Raw genomic sequence first — 25,372 nt, forward strand, 5'->3', positions numbered from 1 at the left:
ACCAATTCATTTGGGTTAATTGCATTTTTTTTCCCATAGCCACCCATGGGACACTGTCATCAAAGCTGCTATGAGAAAATACCCAAATCCAATGAACCCTTGTGTAGTAGGAGTGGATGTATTAGACAGGAGCCTTGATAACCGAGGCAGGTTACATAGCCATCGTCTTCTCAGTACTGAGTGGGGACTCCCAGCTCTCGTGAAAGCGGTAAGTTCTCACATGGAATTATTCTCTTTTTTTAATAGCTTTCTTTGTCATTGTCCTTGTTTCAGAGCTGTAAGTTGTCTGTTAAACAGTTAAGAACGTTATATTATCTCGATATAAATCCTGCTCTCAAGTATTTGCTGCTTTTTGGATATTGACACATTGGCCTTCTCTCTGTGAGTTTCCATCATGCATTTTTCCAACACTCAAAGGTTTTTGTCTTTCAGGTCTTGGGAACCAATAGGACTTTGACATATATTAAAGAGCATTCTGTTGTAGATCCAGTAGGAAAGAGAATGGAGTTGTGTTCTACCAATGTAAGTTAATAAACTGAGTTTGGAAAGGATCTTAATTTTTTGTAGAATAAAGTTTATAATTTTATTTCCAAAACGCTCTCAAAGTTTTGACCTAAGAAGGTTTTTTCTTCTTAGTGAACAGACTAGAGATATTCATAAGTATTTTTACAGCTACTTTTTGTTATTTCACTTTTTAAAAACAGTGGCCTTATATATCTTCTGACCAAAAGCATGAGGAAAGTGCATGAGCTTGGCTTGCAGTTATTTATTTATTTCTGAAAAAGCAGAAAAAAAATGACTGTATCCCAACTTTTGGACCAAGCATGAAAAGTGCACATCTTTATAGGAGTATTGAATTTAAGAATACTATAGATAAAATTAGTAATTTTAGAGGATCTTATTAACCTTTATAGTCTGATAGTTCCAAGTATAGTAATTGTAGATTACAGAATCTCTGAATCTCAGAATTGGAAGGGGCCTCCAAAGCCATCTTGTCCAATCCATACATGAACAAGAATCTCCTTTACATTCCTGCCCTGTCTTTTGCTTGAAAGTTTCTAGTGAGGGTCAGGTAGGTGGCACAGTATTAGAGCACTGGCCCTGGAATCAGGAGGATCTGAGTTCAAATCTGGCCTCTAACACTCACTATCTGTGTGACTCTGGGCAAGTCACTTAACCCCAATTGCCTCACCAAAAAAAAAAAGTTTCTAGTGAGCGGGAACCCACTAATTCTCAAGAAAACCCATTTCACTTTAGGATAGCATTAATTGTTAAGAAGTCTCCTCATCTGTCAAACTAAATTTACTTCTCAGCCACTTCTAGTCTTTGCTCCTTTTTCTTCCTTCTGGGGTCAAACAGACCAAATCTAATCCCTCATTCAGAAAACAGTTCTTAAAGACAGCCCTCATGTCCCCCACCTAACTTTTTTTTCCCAATTAAATATTACCAGTTCTTTTTACCAGCTCCTCATGTAGTATAGTCTCAAGACCCTGCACCATCCTGGTCACTCTCCTTTAGATGATCTTTAATTATCAAGCACTGGACTTAGTAAAAGTTGGATTGAAGTCTTGTCTCTGACACTGATTGGCTGTATGACCATGGGCAAGTCAATTAACCTTTTTTGAGTGTTATTTTCCTCATCTGTAAAATTAGGATGATAATACCCATTAGGTGAGAGGCAATGTGGTTTAGCAAATAGAGTCAATCTCAAAGCCAAAGGGTCTTGGGTTCAAATTTCCCCTCTGACATATAGTGGCTATAAGATTCTGGACAATTCACTCAACTTTTTAGTGCTCCCAGGCAGCTCTCTTAAGTTGCAAAAAATATGCCAACTTTATTGGTAGAGGGAGTTTTCTCATTTGGGAAGTCCTTATACCAGTGAAGCAGCAAATCCAGGCCTATGCCTGTCCTTAGTAACTACAGTATTTAACTCATAGGGTTTATTGCGTGACTTATAAGAGCTAATGTATACAAAGCACCTTATAGCCTTAAATTCCTGTATAAATATTACTGTCATCATCATTTATCCTCAGCTTCATCAGTGTCCTTCCTAAAATGTGGTACCAAGTATTGAATATAATCTTCCAGATGTGGAATGAATATGACAGAGTGTGGTAGCACTTTCACCTCCTCAAGTCCTGGAAACTGTGTCTTTCTTAATGTATCCTACAGTCAATTTGCTTCTTTGCCTATCATGTCAACTGATCTTACCACTACATTAAATCCCCAAATCTTTTCCAGCTAAACTGCTACGTAGCTCTGTTTCTCCCATCTTGTCCTTTTGAAGTTGGGCATTTTTCCCCCAGTAGCTATATAAAACTTTATAAACACTGAGCTCTATTAATTTTTTTCTTATTATATTTGACTCAGTGTTCTAGTCTGTCAAAGTCTTTCTGGCCTCTGACTTTGTCATCTAGCGTGTTAGTGATCCCTCCTACCTTTGTTTCATCTGGTGGCTTGATAATCGTGCCATCTATGCCTTTATTCAAGTCCCTGATCAAAATGTTTTTTATAAAATAATTTTTATTTTTTGTTGCTCTGAACTTAGCAAACACCAACAAATGTGAACATTTCCGTACACAAAGAAGAATAGAAAGAGGATTATATATGAAATCATGAATCTCTTTTATGAGCATTTTGCTTTATTTTTAAAGTGTGTAATAAATTGGTTTCATAACTGTTCTGCTTGTCAGTGTCTCCCTCTGAAGTTCCTTCTGTTCTCTTCTGTGAATTAAGATATATTTCACTGACTTTCTTTTCTTTAATTTCTCCCTTTTTTGGTCATTAATATTGATAGTTCCCTTCTTCTCCCTCAATCCTCCCCCCCTCCCCCTGGGGAAAAAAAAGCACTAAAAAAATAAACAGAACAGATTCAAGGACAAATTCCAATTGAGAACTTCTTCCAAGTTTATATCCAACCATTATTGATTACTTGTTGGGTCTGGTCTAGCTCACATTACTCTATCTTGTCCACAAGAAAAATATGAGCAACTTTGTCAATACTTTGCTAAAATTCTAGGTAAATTTTGTCTATAGCATGTCCTTCATCTTCCAATCTGGTAACTATCAGGAAAAATGAGGAAATGAGATTAGTCTGGCATGACCTATGCATGATAAATCCAGGCTGGCTTCTTATAACTATCTCTTACTTTTCTAGATGTTTAACAGTTTTCCATTTTATAGTAGATTATAGAGTTTTGCCAGGCATCAAAGTTAATAAACTATACTTTATGAGCATTCCTCTTTTCCATTTTTTTGAAAACTAGGTCATTTGTTCTTTTATCCTGTGGCACCTCTTTAGCTCTCTGTGAACCTTCAAATCTCACTGAAAGTAGCTGGGCAGTCATGGCTCAGCTAGACCTAGTGATCTGAACTCCTCAGGGGCAGGTCAGTGTTCTCTCACTATCTTCCCAGTTATCATGGTTTCACGTTCCTTGTAGTCATTTTTATTCTGCCCTTTCTAGTCCAAAAGTTGTTCTTGGCAGAGGAAACAAAAAAAATTCATAGTTCTGCCTTCTCTCTGTTGTTATCCTTCCATCAACAGTGAGCACTCTTGCTATCCCTTCTTTGATGTTACTTTTTTCCCCAGTATAGAAAATAAAAACCAGATTTTGTAGTTCTTAGATTTCCTCACTCTTAGCCAAACTTTAGCTCTCCTTATATTGTCATTCCTTTGTATTCATCCTCCATTTCATTCCCTAGCTTAAGTCTACTTTATGTCTTTTCAGAGTCTGAGTTGGTTAGTGAGTTCCTTGAGCATATACATTAGTCTTTTTAGACAACTGTCCTTTTTCCTCTTCATCAGAATTTTATATTTGCATCTTCAGAATTTCATTTTTGAGTACTTCCTGTCCATGTGACAATTCTAAGCTCCCCAGAAAGAGATTTCAGACCTGGCTCTTTTCCTCGAGAGGTTGCTTTTGATTTTCTTAGGGCTGTGGAGTCCCTTAATTACAGGTTGTATATGGCCTCAGCACTGCCAGGAACTTGTGCTACTTTTGATCTCTTTTGAAAATGAGATGTGGAGTTGGCATTAAGGGAGTTACAAAGCTCATAAAGCTATCAAGTTCCAAAGCTTTAGTTTTTCAGGCTATCATTAATGGAAAGTTTTGCATAAGTAGTTGGTAAATCTTGACTTTGCTGATACAAAGCTTAAGTTACTTTTAAAATGTAGCTATCATCCCAATGTCACATGCTTTGTTTATAGACCTGAAACACTCTCTTGAGCTCCTGGGGAGCAGTTGTATCACAGAATGGATGTTTTGGATATATGTAGTGAAAAAATAGCTAACTCATTTCCTTGAGAACTAACTGAAGAATATGCTGTCCTTTTCCACAAGTGCTAGAACTGATTGGTTATAGTTTGGCAATATTCTGAAGGACAATGCCATTCTCAGGAGGGAAAATAAGAAAATGGAAGTCAACCACAAGGAACACCTAGGAAATAACATCCCCAGGGTTTTAGGGACTATTGGTACCAATGACTAGATGCTGCCTCTGTTCTGGTGTCAATAAGTACTGTTATTTAAAGTGACAGAGTGGGGCAGCTAGGTGGTGCAGTGGATAGAGCACCAGCCCTAAAGTCAGGAGGACCTGAGTTCAAATCCGGCCTCAGACCAAACACTTGACACTTACTAGCTGTGTGACCCTGGGCAAGTCACTTAACCCCAATTGCCTAAAAAGAAAAAAACAAACAAACAAAAAATAAAGTGACAGAGCATAGGCAGTTGATGAACTATGACTTGGGGAGAGCTGCAAAGAGGAATTTTAAAAATCGAAGTTTGCTGTTTGTTTTTTAAAGATCACACTCACAAATTTGGTGTTGGTGAATGAAAGATTGGTGTACACACCTCATCCTGACAACCCTGAAATGTAAGTAATCATCACTTAACTTTTGCAAATCAAATTTGGAGGGTGAGGACAGGGGAAGAAACATTGTCTCTTTGAATGCCAGTGAATTCTTCTTGGTTGTGTCCTCTTTAGGACGGTGCTGACACATGAAGCAGTCATCACTGTGAAGGGATTTAGCTTAGGCAGCTACTTGGAAAGCCTAATGGCAAACACCATATCGTCCAATGCACGGAAGGTATGTATTGCAAGCTCTAGGGCTGTGTGTACATATGTTGCTAAAATTCAAGATATGAAATATTTTAATCATTGTCCTCCTCTTGCACTAAGCTCCAAGAGGCACAATTCCCACCAAGCAAAGTTCTTGACAATACAATGAATGCCTTAGTTACTTTAAAAAACTGGTTGGGTGCCTGCATACCCAGTCTTAGGTGAGAGTATGTCAGTCAGTATAGAGGCCCAGCAAGCTTAGTGCCCTCAGCTCAAGTGTCAAGTAAACTGGGCAAACAAATCATACCAAATCAGCTTCTCCTGAAATGTTCCAGGCTCAGTGAATATTTCATTAACAAAGTCAAGAAGGACAGTATGGATTTCCAATAATTTCATATTTAATGCCATCAAGTGCATTCTGCTGAGTTTTTAGCTATGGTGATACGATTTCCTTAAGGACTCTGACCCCATTGAATCTTGATTTCAATGATGAAATGAGAGTAACGGTGGGCAGGAACCACAATTAGAACAGGACTGTTGAGGCAAAGGTGTGCTTTTCAGCACCAGGGTTGGAAAGGACAATGGAGGGGATCATAGTATGCCACTCATGGTCCCCTCTTTTTCTCCCATCCAGAAGCAAAGGCATATAGGAAAGATAGCTAGAAGTGGCTGTGAGAGTTGGCAGTGATTGAATCTCCTCCTACTTCTACCATATATGAGGTACTTTGAGCTCACTAGAAGAGATAAAACTTAGAAATCCAAGGTATTTTACTTAGTAGCTCAGGTCTCATGCTTTTAGTCTTGTCTTCTGGTCACTTCTCAGGCTTATTTAATTCTTTCCGTATAAAAATCATTATTTTCTTCTTTCAAGGGTTAATGAAATGTCAGTCATTATATTTTGTATTCACTCAGCGCTGAAGTCACAAACTAGTTGAAGACCATTGATCACATTAATACTAGGATGATAGAACATAGGTTTAGAGCTGGAAGGGACCTTTGAAGTTATCTAGTCCAACCCTGAGGCTCAGAGATGCTAGATTATTTATCTAGGGTTGTTGTTTGTCCTTCATTCTCGAAGAGGACCATGACATCATATAGGTGATGCCATGACATGCAAGTGAATTGGATTTAAATGAGGGAGGGCTGTGCAGAGTCACCAGCCTCACTTTCTCCTCCAGAGCCATTTGGGTCCACTGGCCAGATGTAGATCAGGTTGGCTGGACATGGTCCTGGATGCAGTGGGAGACCTTGGCCTTTTTAAGTTGAGATCTTTTCCAGGTCTCAGTTTGATTGAAGCACCACCTATCCAGTGATTAAGGATAGGTAAAAAAATGAGGCAAAAAATGGTCCTTTTTACCTAGTCAAAAAAAAAATCAGTCTGGGAGAGGAAGACCTTCAGAGTTTCTGGCTCAAACATAAAACAATTGCTATTTACATTCACTGTGAGCCAATCAGGGCCCAAACAATGACCAAGTGGGGCTTGACCTGGAACCTATTGTTGGCTAATCAATGAGAGCTAGAGTGATTTGGGTTTCAGGCATGGTCCTTAAGAAAGAAATCTAGCCAGTAAACCCCAAGATATCTTGTGAAGTTTGGGTGATCAAAGTTTACATTCCTTTGGGCAGAGTACCCACAGAAAAGGAATGAAGGGAGGAAGGAAGGAAGGAAGGAAGGAAGGAAGGAAAAAGGAAAAGAAGAGAAAGAGAGAGACAGAGAGCTGTTGCCCAACTGGCCAATTGTAGTTGGGTCCCCAGTGGAGCAACTCCTACTACTCACAGAGGTTGTTGTTTGTCCTTTGCTTTTGAAGAGGACCATGACATCAGGGAGGTGATGCCATGATATGCAAGTGAATTGGATTTAAGTGAGGGAGAGCTGTGCAAAGTTACCAGCCTCACTTTCTCCTCTAGAGTCATCCAGGTCCAATGGCCAGATATAGATAAGGATGACTGTACATGTCCCTGGATACAGTGGGACTGTCTAGAATTGCACAGGCAGTAAATGGGCAAAGCTAGACTTTGAATCTAGGTCTTCTGACTCTGAGTGCAGGTTTCTTTCCACTTCACTATACAGACTAATGAGTTTACTCTATTTTCAGAGAGATTAGAATTTGAGAAACTTAGGCAGTTTTAGGCAAGCTCTGTCCAGAGACTTTGGGAAATTACAATCAAAGGGTAGGCTTAAGCACTGTCCTTTGAACTTCAGAAAATGGATGCTAAGTTGTCTCTAATTCCATCCAGTTTTATTTTAGGACTTGCTGTATTGAAGCCTTGGTGCAGAAAATCTTTTTCTCATTTGGCAATTAAACTCAATGGTTGTACTGTTGTTTATTTTAACCATTTGACATAATGGTAATAATGGTTGTGTTTTATTTCCTTTAAGATGGGACAGTGAGAGGTTCTTAACCTGGGGTCGGTAAACTTGTTTTTTAAAAATTATTTTGATAATTGTATTTTAATACAATTGCTTTTCTTTGTGATACTATGCATTTTATTTTATGTATTTAAAAATCTTCTGAGAAAGGTTCCACAGACTTCATATACTGCCAAAGGGGTCCATAACACAGGAAAAGATTAAAAACCCCTGGTCTAGAAGATTGTTGACATATAACAGGGATGGAAAACTTGTGTTATGATGTAATTTTTAGTAGGATTCTAATCAGAGTCATGGAGAGGAGTAGGCACATGATTTGGAGATAGAGAACCTCCTCCAGAGCTCCACTCCACTTACCCATCCCTTCCCGTCTGGTACTGTGGGTTCCCATGTCTTGGCTCCTAGGAAAGCTGAGGGAACATTGTCCCCAGATCAGAGTATTGCCAATGGTTCCTATGCCAGTGACTTTCACTGGACTGGCTGTGCATGTCATAAGAGAGGTGGCTCCTTTATCTCCCCCAATCTCAAGGAAGTGAATGAAAATTCAGTTTGCTAATTAAGACCCCTGGTATATGAGATCTTGAACCTAACAGATAAGTCTGCTCACATAGGAAAGAATTTGTGAGTACCGAATGAACAGCATCTTGTTTGTGAACCCAAGGAATAATCTACAAATGTTAAAAATCTGCTGGGGAAAGTAGAGCCTTTACTGTTCATTCAACTGTTGTAGGCTTTTTCTCATTCTGGTATTTTTTTTTCTTTGCAGCTTTATTGCCAGTGCTCTAGAGTGATAGATGAAGAGTTTCTCACTCCATTTTGTAAATCTTTTCTGTGTTGCTCCAGGGGTGGGCTGCTATTGAGTGGATAATTCAAAATTCTGAAAGTGCTGTAAGCTAACTGCATCCACACCTACCATTTGGGATAAAAAGTGGTAACTACAGCATTCATTGACCCTGGTATAGCATCTTACCATTTTATTGAATGTGTGCATGGTATGTTGTTTGGAGGAAGGGGAAGTGGGAGGGAGGAGTTTAAAAATTCCTTTGCATGAACAATATAACACCATTCTCTTAGCATCCATATTCATACTGTAAGAAAGAGTTGAAAATCTGAGGTTCCAGGTTGCCGTTGTACCCAAGCAATTCCATTTACTAGAATATGGCCCAGGAAGTGCCTTATCTAGATGGGATGAGTTGACTTTTGGATCCCTTTAAACCCTGCTATAGCTCATTGGGAATTTAATTTGGGTCTTGACCTGTGGATCAAAGCAAGTACCCTGGAGTAAAATGCTGCTTTTTTATATCTTGAAAGCTGAAAAAGTAATCTGGTTCTTTAATGTTGAAGTTGGTTCCTGGATTGAGGGCAAATTTGTCAAGCAGTGTGAAATAGACATCAGGCTTACATGCTGCATTTTCTACTTGAAAGGCAGCAAGGTACAATGGAAGAAGACATCAGGAGAGCTCAGAGTGTGAATCCAATATTCTTCTCTACGTGACTGTGAGAAAGTTATTCACCATTTCTGAGCCTCTGTTTTCTCAACTGCAATGTGAGGCTAATAATACCCATAGTATTTCTTTCTCAGGGTTGTTGTGAGGATCCAGTGTTTATTAGCATAGTATTTGGCATATACTAGGTGCTTAATAAATGTTTATTGATTGATTGGCAAAAGTGAAATAATTTAGGTAAAATATTTGCAAAGATTAAAATGTTATGCAAATGTGAGTTATTTCATGACAAGATTTTATTTCCAGCTTCTAGTAGAAGCAATTAATTCTCTGAAAGTTGCCTTCAATTCTTACCTTCCATAACTATTCTTTTTAAAATTTTACATAATTCTAGGCAGAGTTACAAACTGATAAGGGAAAATTTTTCATTTTAGCTGAAATTTAAATGTTTATATACTTTAGCTTATAAACTTCATTTTAGGTTATTAGAGTAAGATTTCAGCAATGAAGAAACCTGGCTGGTCTCCTGGCATGAACTGATGTGGACAACACTTCCTTTGCTTTAGCTCTGTGGTAGCCACCAAGTTTTTTTTTTAATGACCAATAGTCACAATTTTCTTGATTTTTGCATATTGCTTAGTTAAATTTGCTGCCAACTGCTTTTTTAGTCACAGACTAATGATAACTATCAGGGGCAGCTAGGTGGCATGGTGGATAGATTATTGGGCTTGGAGACATGGATAAGCTGTGTGACCCTGAGCAAGTTACTTAACCCTGCTTGCCTCAGTTTCCTCATCTGTAAGATAAGCTGGAGAAGGAAATGGTAAACTACTCCAGTATCTTTACCAAGAAAACCCCCAGTGGGGTCATGAAGAGTCAGACACAACTGACAACAACTGAACAACAACAAATGATAACTGAACTAGCAGTTGGTTTGTTTGACTCTGTTTTAGTAAGTAACTTGTGCTACTTCAGCACAGTGGCTTGGGAACAGAATAGTTTCCTGCTTCTCTGATGGATTGATACGTTCACATTCCTGCTCTGCAGCTTCACACCTGTAATAACCTTTGAGCCACATTCTCTGTGATTGCCAAGCTTTCTAGGACTTGTTTGTTCAGCATATGTGTGCATATTGTCCCATCAGTTAACAAACAGAACCTATGCTGTTTCCAAGACTTATTTTTAAGTTCTTGTTTGTTTGCCAAAGACTTCACCCTAAAGCCAACTTTGATTTGTGAGCTTTTCTCTTTGATATCTGCAGAAAAATAATATGTTAAATCCATTATATTAACATAGTTGCTTATGAATGTGATTACTCAGTGTGAGCAGATGTCCTATGTTAAAGAGAGTACATAAACTCAATCATTAAATTTGCTCATTAAATAGAATTAAGTGGCCAAATTTTACTTTAAGAAGAAGCCCCCAAAAGTGAGTATAATTGCAGAATCACAGTCATAAAAGTTCTCAGAAACTAGCCTGTCTTTCCTGAACTTAAATAAGAACCTTGTCTTTAGCATACCCAACTAGTAATCATCCAGCTTTTGCTTGGAGACCTGGAGTGATGGATGGGGAATGCAACTGTTTCCTCAAGCAGTCCATCCCACTTTGGGATAGCTCTAATTGTTGGGACATTGTTTTTTTTTAATTTTGCAAAAAAGTCCAAGCCTGCCTCTCTATCATTTCTACTTGTTTCCACTAATTCTGTCCTCTGGGGCTGAGCAGAACAATCTAGTGCTTCTTCTATCCTCTTTTTTTTAGCGACTTCATCAACTCCCATGAGTTTAATTATCATCTCTGTACAAATGAATCCCAGATGGGTAGACCCAGGGTCCTAGTTTCTCACCTGAACTCAATTGCCCCCAAAATGCCTTTTGGACATTTCTAATTGGATACCCTGTAAGCATCTAAAATTCTCAACATGTCCAAAACATAACTTTTTTTTTTCATCACAAATCTACACCTCTTCCTAATGTCCCTATTTTTGTTGAGAGCATTACCATTCTTGTAGTCATCTAGGTTAACAATTTCAGAGTCATCCTTCACTTCTGTCTTTCTCTTACTGTCCCTTGAGTTACTGTCTATATCTTGCTTGTAGTTTCTGCCTTCACAAGTCCGGAATCTGCACCTTTCTCTCTCTTCACACAACTGCCCTCTTAGTTCTGGCCTTCACTACTTCTTGCCTGAACTATTTCTGTAACCTCCTAATTGATCTTCCTTCTTCAAGTCTTTCCCCTCCCCAGTCCATCCTCCACACAGCTGCCAGAGTGATGTTCCTAGAGCACAAATCTGACTGCACCACTTCTCTACTCTGAGGCCCCAGTGGCTCTCTCTTGCCTTTAGGATCAAACACAGACTCCTCTATCTGGCATTTAAAGCCCTTCACATCTTAGCTCCAACCTACCTATCCATATTTATTATACATTTCTCCCTTTCCTGGAATCTGCGGTTTAGCCAAGCTGGCCTTCTTCACGTTCCTCATGAGTGACATTCTATCTCCTGTCTCTGACCTGTGCTTGGGATAACCCTCCTCCTTACCTCTGTCCCTTAGAATCTCTGGCTTACTTCAAAGCTCAGCTTAGCCCTTTCATGACACCCTAACACCCTCACCAACCTTCACCATTCTGAAATGCCCTTCTATTTCCTTTTAATTCACTTAGTATCTTTTATAGGGGGCAGCTAGGTAGCACAGTGGACAGAGCACTGGCCCTGGAGTCAGGAGGACCTGAGTTCAAATCTGCCCTAGACACTTATTAGCTGTGTGGCCCTGGGTAAATCACTTAACGCTATTTGCTTCAGTTTCTCTTCTGTAAAATGAGCTGGAGAAGGAAATGACAAACCACTCCAATATTTTTGCCAATCAAACCTCAAATGGGGTCACAGAGAGTCTGACATGACTGAAACAACTCAATAATGACAACAAAATCTTCTATGTGTAGAAGTCATTTTCCCTGGCAAAACGTAAGCACTTTGAGGTTGGTGATGGTTTTGTTTATTATATGTTTGAATCCTCAGCTCACCAAGTACAGTGCCTGATGCATAGTAGGTACTTAATAAATGCTTGTTGACTGACAAGAGGATTTCTAAAGGTACTTTCCAGCTTTGCCTTTGAGTGGCTAGGAAGCCCTTCTAAGATTGTATATAGCCTTTCTTACATTGATAATTTAAATTATGCTATTATTTTGGTTTCAACATGGCTTTTATTCTTTGCAATACTTATCTCTATCCATGGATTTCACCCTTTTTCTTTCCATGACCTCTTTTGGCATCTTAACACTGAGCCTGTTTCACAAATTACAACCAAATTCCCCTTGTGGTTTATTCCCCATCCCCACCCCACGCATCTTAAATCTGGAGCTTCTTCATCTTCACTGAGCTCCAGGGTATGGCTAGATTTTTACACTGGCTCCTTTCACTTGCAATCCTTTTGCACACATTATTCTTTGTTTCTTTTTATGTTCATTCCTACTCATTTTTAGAGAACACGACAACTAGATATTATCCAAAACCAACTGGAAAGTCATTGTGTTTTTAAAGGACTAGATTACTGGTGCAAATGTAAAGGTTAGTTAGCTACAATAAAAAAAAATAATGATAACCCTTAGGGATTTGGGAGGCATTCAGACTCACAAATCAGAAACTGACCCTGTTCCCCCTTTGGCTGAGGTTTGTTAATGCCGCCATTCTTGAAGACTGGCTAACAAGGGGGTGGGGTGGGGAAAGAACACTCATTTATTAATGTACTGTACTAAATGCTTTATAAAGATCTTATTTGATCCTCACGACAAACCTGTGAAGAGTGAATAAGCATTTATTAAGTGCTTCTCTGTGCTAGTATGCTAAGCACTTAACAACTATTATCTTGTTTGATTGTCATAATAACCATACAAGGTAGGTGCTATTATACTTCCATTTTACAGTTGAGAAAACTGAACAGAGAGGTCAAGAGACTTACCTGGGCTCACACAGCTAACAAGTGTCTAAGGCTAGATTTGAACTTAGGTCTTCCTAACTCCAGGCCAAGCGCTCTCCACTGAGACACCTAACTGCCTATATAACAATTACAATGTTTCAGAATAACCCTAAAATTCCTCCCCTTCCACCTCCCCACCCCTTATTTGAAGCCAGGCAGGCCCTTGCAAGCAAGGCAGTTACTGCTGGTGAGCATCAACTTGTAATTCCCGAGAAGTATTATGGCAACAAATGCTGGCAACTGAGAAGTTAGCAGTCAATCAAACAAGTTTTTTATTAAGTGCCTACTGTATGCTAGGAACTACACTGGTCCTGGGGAAACAAGGAGAAAAACCAAACAGTCCCTGCCCTCAAGGAGCTTACATTATATTGCAGTTTGTTTTTAGAACTTACAGTGCCTCTCCTATTTCACATTAATTTCAAAGATGTTTGCCCTTTTTAAAGTAAAAAATGTCCTTAGTGATAGTAAATGTTGTTGAGGGTCTGAAAGCTAAGGTGGCTCAAAAAACATAGAGGTAGAAATCTTTTCTATTGTAAATATTTTTTCAGGTATTGATTTTATACTATAAATGTGCTTCCAACCTAAATGGTTAGGACATCCTGGTTATTTCTAAAATATATTCACTTAAACAATTGCTAACTGGAGGAATCAATACATTGCTTTTCTTTTGATACTGAAGCGACTGACAAATATTCATTCAGGTAGTTCTGCACTTGATTTATTCATACATGTGTGTGTTTGGCAGGGCAGTGGGTCTATAGCAGGGTCTAAACTCATGGGCTACAAACTTTTAAGCTGTTCTTTTTTAAGATTTGGATGTATCTATGTAAACATTGTTTCTAGTACCTCTTCCCTGTGGCAATAACTCTTTTAAGTTATTAAATAATTTTAATGTAGTCCTGTTCAAAATGCTGTTGTTAGTGGTCTAAAAACTGCATGTGAAAAAATTTGGAACTAGAGGTTAAGCTAGTTACTAAGATTTAATTATAGAGGTGTCATGACGTTGGAAAGAACCTTGGACTTTGAATCATGAAACCTGGTTAAAGAACTGGTTTTGCCACTTAATAGTTGTGTGACCTTGGGCACGTTGTTTCACTTCTTAGGAGTGAAATACCATTAGCACTTTGAAAACTTTAAAGTCCTATGTAAGTATCAGTTATTATTTTCATTATATAGCCATTATAAAAAGAAATGCAAGTTTTGTATAGCAAATTAGTGAAATTATGAAGGAAGAGTGAAGACTGCTGTATAGACTCCAGCCCCTGGGTTTTTGGGATTTGAGAATATATTCAAAATAATAATGATAACAACAGTACAATAATAATAGCTAATGTTTATAAAGCACTTACTAAGTGTCAGGCACTGTGCTAGGAGCTTTATAATTATTACCTTATTTGCTCCTCATAACAACCCTGTGAGGTGGGTGCTATTACTATCCCCATTTTACAGGTGAGGAAACTGAGGGAAACAGGTTAAGTGACTTCCTAGGGTCACAAAGCTAGTAAGTGTCTATGGCCTGATTTGAGCTCAGGTCTTCCTAATTATAGCTAGCATTTATACAGCACTTTAAGGTTTGCAGAGTCCTTTTCATGTGTTATTTCATTTGATCCTTCCACTAACCCTGTGAGATAAATACTATAGTTGTCTCCATTTTACCGATAGGAAACTCAGGCTGAGAGAGGTTAAGTGACTTGCCCAGAGTCACACAGTTATGTGAGATAAGATTCAAACATCGGTCTTCCTGATTCCAAGTCCTCACTTTCTGACTCTATCCCCCGATCAATCTAAAAAACATTAATAATGGAGTTTTGTAATTATTATGTTTTATACTGCCATTGCCTTAATGCTCTATAGGTTTTCTTAGCAATATGAAGAAGAGATTTATTGATTGATCCTAGAGAAAGACTTCATTTATTGAAAAGCTTTTTGGCAGGAGTATTAGAATAGAGGCCTAATGGACTCCAAAGAGGAAACATTGATAAGTTATGCCATTTGTTTAACTTTTGAGATTTTGTCCAGCAAGTTGTTCAATGCTACTTTTTTATCTGACAGGGTCGAGATGCCTTGGAATGGGTGATCAGCAGACTTAATACAGAATTTGAGGAACTGGTAGCACCACCTTGACAGAGCACGTAACATAAGCAGCAACAGCAGCAGCAGCCTCAAGATATCCAGGCAATGTGGAACATGCAGAAGCCATGCAAATAGGGCGAGGGTGGGTTTTTCCCTACCTAGTGCTATCTTGGACTGATAGGCAGTTTTCGGCTCTGCTTGGTTCATCAGACCATCAGCTATTAATACACACCAAAAAATGACAGTGAGTTGAATTAGGAATTAATTATAAAGGAGGCTGTGAATTAACTATGTGATGGCTTTTGGTGGGGGTTGCAGGGAGGGTCATTGTGTTTTCTGAGAAAAATTAATCTTTTTCACCAAGTGAGTAAATGTAAATCTTTGACCTTTTATTTTTCCCCAGAGAGTGGAAATACTATTAGTGAGGAGCTATGAAGTTGAAATTCAGATTTCAAAAACTGTGGCCAAAAAAGACACATTCTCTGTTATTCCCAAAGTTAGAAAGTGAGAAAGAGTATAATTTGCTCATATTGTAACACAATAGTTCATTAAAGTATCCATTTAGATCTTTAAAATTCACTGCAAACATAGACAGAAATGCTTCCCTTGACTAACTGAGAAAAAAAAGTTGTTTCAATGAGTGAGAGCAGGGGTTTTTAACTTTGTTGTGTCCCAGACCCTTTTGGCAGTCTGATAAAGCCTATGGAGCCCTTTTCAGAAGAAGAATGTTTTTAATGCGTCAAATAAAATATTTAGGATTACAAAGGAAACCAATTATTTTGAAATACATTTCTCAAAAACATTTTTTTTTTTGAAGTTCATGAACTCCAGGTTAAGAACACTTGGACTTGAGGAGCATTGGCAAAGCACAACTGAACACTGCTGCAGATAGGCTGTATTATTGTAAGGTCTCTGCACCCCTTAGATGGAACACATCTACCAGTCAGTGCTTACTGTTCTTCCGTGAACCTGCATCCATGTTGCATATACAGTGACATCCCCCCACCCTAGTAGATTTTATTGCCTCACCCTAAAAGCAGGATTTAGGGGAAATTTAAGAGGTAGGTCTACTCTTGGCTATAATTACATAATTAATAACTTGAATAACAAATCCTTATTTTAAGCTAGTATTTGGAAATAGGAATGGGAATATATTTTCCTAATTTATGTTCTTTGTAACTAATAATGACAAACTAAATTGTTTGAGTTACTTTAAGGAGACATGGACTATTTTACTAACATATTCTTTGCTTTGGGTGTCATGTCTGACTCTTCAGTACCCCATTTGGGGTTTTCTTGGTAGAAATACTGGAAGGGTTTGCTATTTTCTTCTCCAGATCATTTTACAGATGAGGAAACTGAGGCAAACTGAGTTAAGTGACTTGCACAGGGTCATATGGCTAGTAAATGTCTGAGGCCAGATTTGAACTCAGGTCTTCCTGATTCCAGGCCCAGTGCCGTATATACACTGTGCCACATAGCTGCCCTGGTCTCCCTCTAGGCAACTTAATAACCCCATGTTTTTGAAGGCTCACCATATCAATAACAAATTTAGTGCAGATACTCGGTAGGCATAGCCTACTGTAGTTCAGAACTCCTAAGCTCAGCAGATCTGCCAGCCTCAGTATCCCTGGTGGCTGGGATTACAGGCATGTGTCACCATGTTTGGTGTCATGTTTCTTTCCAAACATAGAATATAGGCACATATATTTCTGTCTGAGGTGCATGGGGTCCCCCCCCCAAAACAACAACCCAACAACATACGTAGAAACATGTTTCAAAAACCTAGAAGTGATTTTGATGGACCTGGTGCCAGGTAGATATGGGTTTGAATCCTGTCATAGACACTTATTAGCTCTTTTACCCTGGGAAAGTTAGTCAACCCTCTGAGGTTCAGTTGCCTTACCTATAAGATGGGAATAACAATAGCATCTACCTCATAGCCTGTTGCAAAGATTACATGAGATATTTAGATATGTGTGTGTATACACATTTGTGTATACACACATATGTATGTATGTATATATGTATATACATATGTGTGTGTATTTTATAAACCTGAAAGCATTTATATATACATATGTTTATATAGTTATTATTATTATTCCACCCATTGCACCTAGTTTTGCCCTCTGGGGCCAAGGAAAAAAATCTAATTCTTCTTCTACATGACAGCCCCTGAAACACTTAAAGGCAACTATCATGCCTTCATTTAAGTTTTCCTATCTCTGGGCTAACAGCCCTAGATCTATCAACCAAACCCTCATATGGCATGTGTGTGTGAGTGTGTATACATACACACACATATTTACCATCTTCCACGTGATCTCCAGTTTATCAGCGTCCTTCCTAAAATGTGGAGCCCTAAATGGAACATAGTATTCCAGATATATTCTGGCTAGGGCCATTATCTCCCTACTCCTGAAATGTGTGCATTTCTTATTGTGACACATGATTACATTCACTTTCCTGGCTACTACATCACGTTGTTGATAAATTTTGACTTTGCCATATGCTAAAACCTCAGATCTTTTGTTGATGAGTTTTTATCTTAGTCATGCCTCCTCCATCTTATACCTGTGAATTTGGCTTTTTTTTTTTTTAGCCTAAGTACAAATCTATATCTTTGTCCTTATTCAATTTTATCTTTTTAGATTCAGGGATTCAGTTCAAAGTTTTAGACTGCCAAGATCTTTGGAGATCCTGACTCTCTTATCCAGTGTGTTAGTTATTCTTTTCAGTTTTTTCTTACCTTAAAATTTGATAAGCTTTCCATCTATGCCTGTATCTAAGTTGGTGATTAAAATGTCAACCCACAAAAAAAAAAATCCACCCACAGATAGATCTCAGTGCCTTCCACTTCAGTAGAGACCTCCCCCTGGTCTCCATTGACTCATTTGTGGCTACTCTTTGGAAACTTTTATACAAAGCACTGTTTCTAGACATCACAAGAAGTATGCAAGAAGTTTAAACATTAATTTTGCTGTCTAAAAACTTTGATTAAGTGGGGATATAGAAAAGCCATAGAACAATTAATTTTTTTTTTTTTTGCTTTTTGGTGAGGCAATCAGGGTTAAGTGACTTGCCCAGGGTTACACAGCTAGTAAGTCATGGATCTGAGGCCGGATTTGAACTCAGGTCCTCCTGACTCCAGGGCCGGTGCTCTCTCCACTGCACCACCTAGCTGCCCCTCAATTATATTTTTTAAGAACAATGTATGAATAGTCATAAATTAGAATTTAAACTATATAAATGCTAAGGATCTCATAAGGAGGAGAAATATGGAATAGATGAACTGAGTTTTATGCCAGGCATTGAGAAAGAGGGTCAGATATGGATTAGTGGAAGGAAAGGTATTTATAACCTAATGTAAAAATATCCCTTCATTCTAGTAAATAGTTCTTAAGTTGCTAATTTAAAATTTTTTCTACTGGTTGTAAAATGGTATTTTTAATGCAATATCCACAAGGAATGACTGTATACTCTAAAATTTGAAATTATTAAAAACCAAAGAACAGTTGGTTTAGTATAGTCCAGAGCTGAACTTCAGATTGTTTACTACTGTGCTCTGTCTTAGATATGAATTACAGCTGATGAAATCTTCCATATCATTTTCTTTATGCAAACAGCTTTGAATTTCAGTTAGGAGGAGTGAATTTAATTGTATTTGGAATCCTATTTGGACCTCATTGGCCATATTGAGACCTAAGACTTTGTATCAAAAATTTCTTGGAGGATAACTCTCCTTACAGTAGAAGAGATGCCAGTGTTGGGGAACTACTACAGAATTTTGAAATTTGAAAGTCCTTTGGGGAGATTGTTTGAATTATTCTGATTTTGAAGCAGTGAAAACACTACCTGTAGTAGTTTTGGGTTTCTGTTTCATTTTCTTGGTGGTGGTGGCGGTGGCAGTGGCTAGATAGAAGGTAGGGATATGAGTGGACTACACCAAAACCCTGATTACCCAATCAGTGAACCCTGATGAGCAAAAATGAAAGGCTGGCATTGTAGAATGGACTTTTAAACTCCCACTGCCCATGAGGGTGAAATCCAAATTGATTTGGGAGGTTCTGGGGCAGAATACACTATTCTCTTGGGGCCAGGAAGGAGTCAATTGCTGTGCCTTGTGGTCATAGGACGAGTTAGGCCTGGGGAATTATAACTAGATGGAATAGTCTAGGAAATTTAAGTATCATTTCTAGTCTGAGTTTAGGTAGTTTTCTTTTGTGTGTTCTATGCCTTTGTTGCCTATAAATTCCATGAGGAAAGGGACTACGTAGTGGCTAAATTGTTAGTTGCTCAAGGGCATGGATTAGATTTCCAACTTTTTTGTGCGACCAACATTGGGTACATAGTGGGCATTTAGATACATGATGAATGAATAGTCAAATTATATTAGCAACTCACTGGAAAGGATAAGTTTTAATTTAATCATTAATAGCTTCGTAACAACTTAGAATCTCTGATTATCATCAGAAAATGTCTTCATATATGTCATACTTTTATTGACCATATTGTCTTCAAAATGAAGTAAATATAATATCAAATGCTAGTTTAATTGCCTTTTAAATATTCCCCTTATTTGGTGTATGTACCCTAATCTAACTTTTGTGGCCATGTTAAGTACTGCCTTTATATAGACAACCTAAAAATATATTAGTTCAATAACCTAAAGAATATTTTGAGCATTTACATAGTTGACTCAACTCATAGTTTCCAAAGGGTTTTTAGAGTCTAATTGTTGGTTTACAAATTGAGATAAATTATTCAGAGAGGAAGAGACATATATGGTAACTCAGCAGTGAAATGTTAGAAATGGAGCACAATCTCAGAAGACTGATGATTGTGATCTTTAAGAGTTATATACGAAACAATATCCAAGTAGTAGACATTATTAGGTCGTAATTCCTGAAGGTGCTGATGGGATGAACCCCTGAACCAAGCAACTTTAGAATGCAACTCTGACGTGCATATATACATTTATGTATGTTTGTATGCGTGTATATATATATATATATATGTCTATGTGTATGTATGTGTGTATACACATATATATGCAATTAAATATTGAATTTTAGCCATGTACTCAGACTTAAAAATAACTTCATTGACCCAGTATTTTTACAGGTGATTAGTAAAATGGTAACAATTCTCAGAACATGTGGTTTTGAGAGGCTTTTGTTTTGCTTTGTTTTTGTTTTTATTTTATTTTTTCCCACTTAATAGTATTTTATTTTTTCTGATTACATGTAAGGATAGTTTTCAACATTCACTTTTATAAGATTTTGAGTTCCAAATTTTTTTCTCCCTCACTCCTTCCCCCTCTCCTCCCCCCTCCCCAAGATGGCAAACGATCTGATATAGGCTATACATGTAAGTCATATTAAACATATTTCCACATTAGTCATACTGTTTTGGAGGGTTTTTTTTTTGGTTTTGGTTTTGGTTTTGGTTTTGGTTTTGGTGAGGCAATCGTTGCCTAACTTGCCCGGGGTCACACAGCTAGTAAATGTCAAGTGTCTGAGGTCGAATTTGAGCTCAGGTCTTCCTGACTCCAAGGCCAAAACTCTATCCACTGTGCCACCTAGCTGCCCCACACATTAGTCATATTGTGAAAGAACAATCAGAACAAAAGGGAAAAACCACGAGAAAGAGAAAAAAAAAAAGAGGGAGAGAAAATAGTATGCTTTGATCTGCATTCAGTCTCCATAGTTCTTTCTCTGGGTATGGATAGCATTTTCTATCATGAGTCTTTTGGAATTGCCTTAGATCATTGTATTGCTGAGAAGAGCTAACTCTATCAAAGCTGATTGTCACAGAATGTTGTTGTTACTGTGTACTATGTTCTCCTGGTTCTGCTCCCTTCATCAGTTCATATAACTCCAGGTTTTTCTGAAATCCTCCTGTTCATCATTTCTTATAGCACAATAGTATTCCACTGCATTCATATACCACAACTTGTTTAGCCATTTCCCAATTGATAGGCATTCCTTCAAATTCCAATTCTTTACCACCACAAAAAGAGCTTTTATAAATATTTTTGTACATGTGGTCCTTTCCCCTTTTTTTATGATCTCTTTGGGATACAGACCTAGTAGTGCTATTTCTGGATCAAAGGGCAGTCACAGTTTTATAGGCTTTTGGGTGTAGTTCCAAATTGTTCTCCAGAATGGTTGGATTAGTTTAATTGATAGCCTTTTGACTATAGCATCTCCATATTTTTTTAAAAAAAGAAATTACCTTCAATATTGATCCAACATAAGAGTGTGTTTAAAGGCCCTCACTAATTGGGTTTTGAGATTTCTTTCATGGTAAGATCAGGATATAAAGAAGCTGGTTTATCTAGCATTTTATCCACTAGAAATATGTTAACTGCCTCAACATTTTGGCAATACTGATAACTGGTTCAATTCAATTAAACCCATATACATAGTAGCCATATTTTATGAACCAAAAATTGTAACACATTACCAAACAACTTTGCTTTGCGGTCACTATTGCTTGTCTTTCTGTTAATACTCACAGTGAGGTTTTATTTCATTTTACTATTGAAAGCCTGAGATGGGGAAAGGAGATGATGATGATAATGATGATGATGATGATGATGATGATGATGATTATGTAGTAAATTTTTTCCTTTTATTTGTGTATGCTTATACATGTGTATGTTGTTTCCCCTGATAGAATGCAAGGTCTTTGAGTACACGGTCTGTTTCTTTTTTATCTTCTTACCCCTGTTGCCTAGTATAGATATTTAATAGACTCTACTAAATGTTTATTGATTGATTGCTAACTGATGTGATTATTTTCTTCACCAAATATAGCAAGAAGTTCCTCCACATTATATCATTCTAGGTAATCCTCATTCATGACTTTCTGGAGCTCTTTCTTAGAGGATTTATTCAACAGGCAGGACAACTTTTACTAGTTCTTTTCCTATTTTGGGGGCAGTAACATTACACTTGGACTATACATGTGTTATTCCTCGGTCTCAATATGTTACTGCCCTGCCTCCTTTTCTGGTCATGGTCTTTTACACAACATTTTTCATATGTTATCCTGTGAGACTATGTGACAGTCTATTAACATCTACTTTATATTTTTCCGTTGTCTCTTGGGCCATCTGATTTTTTTAATCCTTCTAAGATTGTGGCATTCCATGCATTGTAACCATATTGCATCACTGGGAAAATATTTTTTTTAAAAGATGGGCTTTTGCAGAAGTGAGCATTTTGTGATCATTGCAAGGTTAGTCTTGCTTCTCTGTTTTATGTGCCCAGTGCTTAACGTAGTGCTTTGCACATTGTAAGCATTTTACAAATGCTTTTTAATTTATTCATTGCAGCATCCAATGCCTTGGCCAGTCTGTACTCCTGCTCAATTATGAACTGACCTTATTGTGCATCTTTCAGAAATGTCCCAGATAAATTAGTGATGGTCTGACTTACTGGGCTACTCATCAAATCATGTTTCAATCTAGTAATATATGAGTCATAAAGCAGATAGAATGGGAAATTGATAGAATAAAAATGAAAGGAGAGAAAAATTAGAAGTGAGTCACAGTCTCTTTGATAAGAAAGAGTTCTTCCCCTAGCTCCATTTTCTCTTTTTCTAGATGAGAAGCAATGCTTCTCTCCACTCACAGAGCCATCAGTTCTACATCAGAGGCATCAAACACATGGCCCACGGGCTACACAGGGCCCACAACACTTGGAGTACAGCCAGGAACAGATTGAAAAGTAACTGAGAAATATCTAACAAAATAAAAAAAATTGAACAGTACATAGATAATGTTAATTTGTGGTTTTCTAAGTCAATATGCAGCCTGAAGTTATCCTTATGTACAGTGGTCCCTCTTTTTGATTTTGATACCATTGACCTACATAACTAATGTAGCCTCTTAGTTGGTCTTCCTGCCTTAAGTTTCTCTCTTCTCCAATCCATCTTTTATACAATTGCCAACCTGATTTTCCTAGAATGAAATCTGACCATATCACTCTTCAACTCAATATATTCCAGTGCTTCCCTTTTACCTCCACAATCAAACTATTCTGCTAGGCTTTTAAAATACTTAACAATGTGGCCCCAACATATCTTTCCAACTTTATTGCATTTTTGTTGTTGTTGTTCAGTCCTGTACAACTCTCCTTGACCCTATTTCGAGTTTTCTTGGCAAAGATACTAGACTAGATAATAAATTGTTTTGCCATTTCCTTTTCCAACTCATTTTACAGATGAGGAAACTGAGGCAAACAGAGTTAAGTGACTTCCCTAGGGTCACACAGCTAGTAAGTGTCTGAGGCCAAATTTGAACTCAGGTCATTCCAACTCCAGGCCTGGTACTCTATCCACTGCGCCACCCAGCTGCTCCAAGTAGCATTTCACCAGCCAAAGTAGCCTTCTTACTGTTCCTCATGAGTGGCACTCCATCTCCCAGCTGTGTGGCTTTGCGCTGGCTGTCTCCTATATATCTATCTATGGATAGATACAGATGTAGATATAGATATAGATAGTCAGAGCTAGTGATCTCTATAGATATATAGGTAGATAGATAGATGGATACAGATAGTGATATATCAATCATTCACTTCTCACCTTGAGTCTCTCATAATCCCTAGTTTCCTTCTCGGATCAGCTTGAGGGCCACATTCTGCATGCAAACTTTCCTGATCCTAGTGCCTTACTCACCCAAATCACCCTCTAAACATCTTGTGTATATGTATATATCTGTATATATTTTCTGTGTGTGTGTGTAAACTATATATATTATATATATACATATATGTGTGTGTGTGTATATGTATGTGTGTATGTATATTTGCTGTCTCCCCTGGCTGCATTGTAGGCTCTGAGAGCAAAAACTATTTTCACTTTTGTCCTTAATCCCATTGCCTAGAACTGTGTCTGGTATGTACTAGCAATTAACAAATGCTTGTTGGTGAATTGATTGAATACAGAAAGACTATGGAGGACACAACAGTAGGTCTTAGGGCACATAGAAATAAAACAAAAGGTATCAGTATTTCCCAGGAAAACCCAAGTTCAGTGTCTATTTATATTCTTTCTTAAAAATAAATTAACATAAATTTAACCTTGAATAACAATCAAACATTAAAAAACATGAGGTAAAATCTAACTCTACACTTTCAGCCTTTAATGAGATAAGACCAAATGTATTAAACGACAAATAGGAAAAGAAAAGGCTTTTGTTCAGTGGTTCTAGGCCTGCCCCAAGCTCTTCCAGCCTTGGCCTGTGTCTTGTTCTTTTTCTCCTTCCTACACTTGTAGTTAGTGTACATACTGTTCTGTTTGTGCTGATCTACTATTCCTTCCTTTAAAAATGTTTTATTATCTTCTGTTTTTATATCACTCTTGTTTCTTAATATGTTCTTTCTCCACACTCCTCCCATGCCCATCCCTTGTAACAAAGAATAAAGAGAGGAAAAAGTGATTCAGGAAAATTAATATATCAACATTCTGAAAGTAGATGCCATGTTCCACAGTCATAGCCCTCCTCCTCTACAAGGAAAAGTAGGAGGAACATTTTAAAATTTTCTTCTTCAGGGCCAACTTTGGTCATTATTGTTACATAACTTTGTTTCATTTTTTGTTGCTGTTCTTTCCATTTACATTGTTGCAATCTTTGTATGTATTCTTTCCCTGGCTTTGCTCAGAAGAAGAAGAATAAATTAATAATTCACAGAAGCTTGAAAAGATGACTCTTGAAATATGGTGACTAGATAGTAAGTCATCTATAAGCACATGATTCTTTATGTCCAGCTCTGCCATTACTTCAGAAACTCGCAATAAGCATGACCATTTCTGTCAAGGGCAACTGCTGTTCACCAGTCTCCAATGTCTTCATGATAGCTGTCTCCAAGTACTGGATTGGATGTCATGGGAATGATGGATTATAATTGTTCCACAGGCCTTAAAAGGCGGAACAAATAGGAACAATAGGTTAAAGAAGAAGAAAAAACTTTCCAACAATTAGCGTTATCTCATAATGGAATATACTGCCTTGGGAGGTGATGGTTCTCAAAGGACCAAATGTCTTCAAGCCAGTTCCAGAAGATCACTTATCTGGTATCTTTAGAAAGACTTCTTCAGGTCCAGCTTGGACTAGATCTCTTCTAACTTGGAGATTCTGTGATCCTGTGATTTCGTAGGTTATCTTGTCACAGTGATAAAGGAACGTTGGTAGTTATTTTTTGTTTGCACTGTGTTGTTTTGTTTTGGTAGTAGGAATTAGAATACTACCTAGGAGAGGAAATGATGGAAATGGCACCTTTAAGATTAGTGTTGGCGGCTGTAATAGTGGGGAGAATTTTCCATCAGCATTTGCCCTTATCTCCCCTCTCTCTTTCCTGTTCACTCCTGGCTCTGGGCCTGGGGTAAAGAGGTTTTCAGTGAGGGATGGTTGGATCCCTCAATCAAGCAGCTGGGGAGGTTGGAG

The 25,372-nt window shown here is 37.8% G+C and overlaps 1 protein-coding gene across 1 annotated transcript in view; it reads left to right on the top strand.

Annotated features, from left to right (window-relative positions):
- Nucleotides 1-14,967, top strand: part of PRELID3A (PRELI domain containing 3A) — a 29,243-nt gene extending 14,276 nt beyond the window's left edge. Inside the window, exons 2-6 of the mRNA XM_027852303.1 lie at nt 40-208; nt 433-522; nt 4,802-4,872; nt 4,984-5,086; nt 14,896-14,967. Coding sequence (XP_027708104.1) covers nt 40-208; nt 433-522; nt 4,802-4,872; nt 4,984-5,086; nt 14,896-14,967 — 505 coding nt within the window. The remainder of the gene's footprint in view (nt 1-39; nt 209-432; nt 523-4,801; nt 4,873-4,983; nt 5,087-14,895) is intronic.
- The last annotated feature ends 10,405 nt before the right edge of the window (nt 14,968-25,372 follow it).

Source organism: Vombatus ursinus, unplaced genomic scaffold (genome assembly GCF_900497805.2).
Source record: "Vombatus ursinus unplaced genomic scaffold, bare-nosed wombat genome assembly UNPS02009573.1, whole genome shotgun sequence".
Lineage (NCBI taxonomy): Eukaryota > Metazoa > Chordata > Mammalia > Diprotodontia > Vombatidae > Vombatus > Vombatus ursinus.